The sequence below is a fragment of the Lipotes vexillifer genome, unplaced genomic scaffold (genome assembly GCF_000442215.2).
Source record: "Lipotes vexillifer unplaced genomic scaffold, Lipotes_vexillifer_v1.1 scaffold1011, whole genome shotgun sequence".
NCBI classification, from domain to species: Eukaryota; Metazoa; Chordata; class Mammalia; order Artiodactyla; family Lipotidae; genus Lipotes; species Lipotes vexillifer.
Window position 1 is genome coordinate 4,206,513 of NW_006787698.1, and position 5,432 is coordinate 4,211,944.

The window sequence follows — 5,432 nt, forward strand, 5'->3', positions numbered from 1 at the left end:
CCTGGGGGATCCCCCCGCCTGCGAGAGGCGAGGCTCGGCCTTCAGGCTACCTGAAATGGGACTGGGCCGGGACGGGGGAGGTGGGACGCGCGGCCGCCTGGGGTCCGCGGTCGCCGTGGGGTCCGAGGTCCTGGGACTTGGGGCCCAGGAAGACTGCGATCTGGGGGATTGAGGGGGGCGTGAACATTAAGTCTCAATAACCGGGTGCCTTGGGGCCTGAGGGACCCCTGAAGTCCTGATTCTTTTGCTTCTGTCCCCGCTCTGTGTAGCTCCATCCTGAAGTCCTGATTCTTTTGCCTCTGTCCCCGCCCTGTGTAGCTCCAGCCAGGATGATCGAGGTTGTTTGCAACGACCGTCTGGGGAAGAAGGTCCGCGTTAAATGCAAGTATCCACTGGCGGCCGAGAGGCGGTGGCTTCCGGAGGGTGCTTGACATGAATGAGGCAGGCAACTCAGTCTATGTTGTAGGGTGATTTTAGTTAAACCCGGGGGCAGGGGTGGAAATGGAGTCCTGGCAGAGCGCATTCACTACTGGAAATGTCCTCGTCGCGTTCTATCTCCCCCTTCCATTTTCCTTAATTCCTCTGCGCCCAGTACTGATGACACCATCGGAGACCTTAAGAAGCTGATTGCAGCCCAAACTGGCACCCGTTGGAACAAGATCGTATTGAAGAAGTGGTGAGTACAGGGGTAGAGCTGGGGGCTGGACAGGAGCAGGCCAGAAGTTTTTGGTTGGGGGAGGGCTGCAGCCAGCCCTTTGCTTAGGCAGAACCTCCTCAGCTTGCCTCCAAGGCTTGAAGAGCCTCCTTAGGCTTTTTCCTGAAAAGTTTTTATCCCGCAGGTACACGATTTTTAAGGACCACGTATCTCTGGGGGACTGTATCCTTTGACTTCTTGAGGAAGGGTCTCCATACCCGGACTTGGTTCTCTTTGTTCAATACTGGAGTCTATATGAGATTATGCACATAATGTGTTTAACTTAATATGTGGCACATGCTAAGTATTTAGAAAATGGGAGCCATGTAATTATTTTGTTGGAGGAGGAGGGTGGTTGGTGAAATGTTTTGATTTGACTTGGCTTGTAAGACTTTGACACTTTTCAGTCAAAGTATTTATTACTGAGCTCCACTTGAGTTGGGTACGGGAGGTCAGAGTGGAGGGAGACTCGGACATGTTTGTTGTGCAAAAGGAACATGAACTTTTTAAAAAGTTTGGATTCTTTTCAAATTAAAATGTGGCCACCCTGACCCAACTGTGACAGATGGGAGGGGTGGGGATGGAGCCCACAGTGAGGATTCCTTAACACCTGTACTTCAGATGAAATCCACGATGGGATGAACCTGGAGCTTTATTACCAATAGGGCAGAATTCCTCCTCCTTGTCCTTCCCTCTTCCCCCACCCTCACCCCCCACACTAATATGGATGCTTGTGTTTGAAAACTCATGTTAATAAAAACTTAGAGGCTGCTTCATTCACTGTTGTCATCTTTGAGTGAGGGCTATCTCTTGAGGGGAGGGTTGGCATCTGGTCGTCACTATATTCTCAGTACCCAGCTGCTCAATAAGAGTTCAAGATTGGATCAATGAGGGAGCCAGTAGACTGGGAGCCTGAATGGAAGACCAGAGCTCTGGGGCTAGCCATGTGTCTCTGAAAGTCAAGAGATCCTGGGATTATTGTCACCCTAGTAGACCAAGGAACCTCTGGGTAAGGACAGTAGATGTAGTAGTTAGGAATACAGGTTTAGATTCAGAGAGACTGGGTGGAATCCCAGCTCTGCCACCAACTGTGACCCTGGGCAAGTTACTTGATCTCCCTTAACCTTCATTTCATTATCCAAACTGGAACCGACAGTGTTTACTTCAGTGGTGTGTTGTGAAGTGGAGATGAGATAAAGCATGATTAAGCAGCCACAGTTCTTAGCACTTATGAAATCCTTGTGGACAGAGTGAAACACTGTGGCATAGGCTATAAGAAGAACCCAGCCTCAACAGTCAGACCAACTGGCTTTGAATTTTGATCATTAGCAGTGGAATTTGGAGGAGTCAGCCTCTCTGATCCTCTAAAAAGGGGAACCATGATGACAATCACGTTTCCATGAGATAATGATGAGATGATAATGGATAATGATGAGATAATGGATAATGATGAGATAATGGAGTTAAAACAGCAGGATGGGGCTTCCCTGGTGGCGCGGTGGTTGAGAATCCGCCTGCCGATGCAGGGGACACGGGGTCGTGCCCCGGTCTGGGAAGATCCCACATGCCGCGGAGCAGCTGGGCCCGTGAGCCATGGCCGCTGAGCCTGCGCTTCCGGAGCCTGTGCTCGGCAACGGGAGAGGCCACAACAGTGAGAGGCCCGCGTACCACAAAAAAAAAAAAACACAGCAGGATGCCTGGCATTATTAGCTGTCTCCTGCCTTCTTCCCTCAGGTTTGAGTAGACAGGACCCCAAACACTCCATTTCTGTTCCCCTGGCCACAGATCCTGGGGTCAACCTTGGCCCTGTCCTTTCCCAGAGCCACATTCTGGAGCTGCTTTGAGAGTTTCACCTAGAACCTTGCTCCATCCCTTCTCCCCTCTCTGTGTATTGACTTGGCTGATCCTCCTCAGGACATAACCACGTTCAAGTCTAGCCCACTGCTCCACCCAGGCTTCTGCCTGCCTTTTGCCACCAAGCTTCTTGGGATGCAGACCTGCCGGCTGCCTGGGGTGATGGTCTCACCTTGGTCTCCATTGGCCACCTCCCTGCCTGCTCCCTTGGCTTCCCTCCTCTCCCTAGGACTCCACTTCCTCCTGACAAGTTAGAAATCTCTGTTTTCTGGTACCCCTGCTCTTATAGGTCAGTATCCTCCTTACCTGTCTGCTTAAAAAACAAACCCCCAAAATTTGTGTACCAGAAGGTAAGAAGTACTCAAATAAAAAGGACGGAAGCATGTTGAAAGGGCACAGAGGCCAACCTGTGAAAAAGCTCTCAGTGGCCAAATTTGGAACAAGTTGAGCAACAAAATAACGGTAGTATTGGATTATAACCCAAAGAATTAAATGTCCTTGAGCCCATGCTCATATAAATAAATAACTGAATATGTAAATGAGTGGGGGAGAAGGGCCAGCTCTTCATTACAAAAGGATTTCTGTTAGTTGTAGAAGGAAAGAGAGAAATAAGAAATCACCCACCCTTGCATCACTGTAGTAATAATTGCTGTAGGCAAGATACATTAACAGATGCTAAAATTGGTGGGCAAAAGTTTAAGCAGAAGCAGGATATTTGCACAGTCTCAAAAGTATCTCTCCCAAAAGTAGTTATTCATTACAAAGGGGAAAATAGTTCAGATACTGCCCTAACCAAGTGATCAAAAACGTCGCAACTGAGAGGCAGCTTCTAATATGTCCCCTAATGATCTCATGTATTCATACCCTTGTGTGATCCTCTCCTCTTGAGTATAGGGTAGATCTAACTTCTGACAAACAGAATATGGCATAAGTGATGGTATATCACTTCTGAGATTGGGTTGTGAAGAGACTGGTTTCTATCTTGCTTGCTCTCTTGCTCATTAATGAAAGCCAGATGCCAGGTTGTGAGCTGCCTTACTGGCCCCCAGCCAGTAGCCAGTGAAGAACTTGTGGTCCTCAGTCCAGTATCCTGTTAGCTACTGAATCGTGCTAGCAACCATAGGAGGGAGCTTGGAAGCAGATCCTTTCCAGTTAAGCCTTCAGATAAGACCACAGACACCCTTGCTGACACCAGCTAAACTGTACTGGAAACTGAGATGGCAAATGTTAATCCACTAAATTGCAGGGTAATTTGTTATGCAGCAGTTGAAACCCTAATACTACCAGTAATACATTGCAACATCATTGATCACCCAGTATGATGCACTGAGAAGGGCATATCATCTCTGTGGTATCGCTCCCAATAATGCATAACCTCAACCTAATCATGAAAAAATACCTGACAAACCCGATCATGACCAAACATCAGAATGAGAGACATTCTACTCTACAAAAGTATCAAGAGCATGAAAGACAAGGAAGGACCTAGAAATTGACATATATTGGAGGAGACTAAGGAGACATGACAATGTAGATCCTGGAACATAAAAAGGATATTGGTGGGGAAACTGGGGAAATTCTTTTAAAGTCTAGTTTAGTTAATAGTATTGTACCAATGTTGATTTCTTAGTTTTGATCATTATTCTGTGGCAGAATTTCTCAAGTTTTGGCACTGTTGACATTTTGGGTGGATAATTCTTTGTGCATTGTAGGATGTTCAGTAACATACTCAGCCTCTACCCACTAAATGCGAGTAGCATCTCCTTTCCTCCATTTGTGACAATCAAAAATGTCTTAAAACATTGCCAAATGTCCCTTGGGGAACAAAATCACCCCTAGTTGAGAGCCTCTGTTCTATTATGTAAGATGCTAATATAAGGGAAGGCTGGGTGAAGGACATTGAAAACTATACTACTTTTGCAGCTCTGCCCTAAGTCTAAAATTATCTTTTAAAAAGTATTATTCCCATTTCTTCCTTCACCTGAATCACCAGTGTTAGTCATTAACATATTTGAATAAATCCAGAAATTTTCTGTGATATAAAACTATAGTTTTTACACAATTGAGATAATTATACATACTCTAATAATACACATAATTAAATTATTTTTTGTTGATTTTTTTTTTTGGTTTTGTTATGCTTTCATACATACTATAATTGCCACACTGAACTGTGACTTGCTTTTTTTTTTTCACCCAGCAACACATATCCTTGCTATGGACCAGACATTGTTTTTGAGTGCTTTATATAGATTAATTCATTTAATCTTTACATCAAAGGTATTTATGAGATATATATTTTTCTTACCCTCATTTTGAAGATGGAGAAGCTGAAGTGCACAAGTTAAGTAATTTGTTCAAGGTCATAGCAAATGGTAGAGCCAGGCTTTGAACGTAAAGCAATCTGGCTCCTGAGTGCTCTTAACCTTCAACTCCCATCCTGCCTCTATAATTTGTCATAGACATGTTTCCCTGTGTTTCATGTCATTACACCTCATTCTTTTTAACAGTTATGGAAGGGTCTGTGCTATAAATGAACTGTAGTTGAACTCTTCCCTGTTGGTGTCTTGACTCCCATGTCTATCTCCAGCGCTAGGTCTCCAACCACCTTCTCAGTGTCCCATGAGTGCCACAGACTTAATTTTAAATTGACTCATTCAACTATACTTAAATAAAAAATAAATTAAAAAAATAAATTGACTCAAACTGAGCTCATCATCCTCCCACCCGCGCCTCCCATGTTGTCCCATCTGAATGGCAATGCCAACACCCACTAGTCACCCAGGACGGAGGCAGAAGCCAGACTGGGAGGAAATAGGTGAAGTAAAGTAGACTCCAACGGAAGTGTAAGGTGTTTGGGTCATGGGTCAGTAGCATAGGGAAA

General features: G+C 45.3%; 1 protein-coding gene across 2 annotated transcripts in view; it reads left to right on the plus strand.

The window, feature by feature from the left end:
* Positions 1–1,468, plus strand: part of UBL5 (ubiquitin like 5) — a 1,725-nt gene extending 257 nt beyond the window's left edge. For both annotated transcript variants that reach the window (XM_007460637.1, XM_007460638.1), the window contains exons 2-5: positions 319–385; positions 593–676; positions 840–877; positions 1,316–1,468. In XM_007460637.1, the coding sequence (XP_007460699.1) occupies positions 330–385; positions 593–676; positions 840–877; positions 1,316–1,359 (222 nt within the window). In that variant the 5' untranslated portion in view covers positions 319–329 and the 3' untranslated portion in view covers positions 1,360–1,468. The remainder of the gene's footprint in view (positions 1–318; positions 386–592; positions 677–839; positions 878–1,315) is intronic.
* Positions 1,469–5,432: the final 3,964 nt, after the last annotated feature.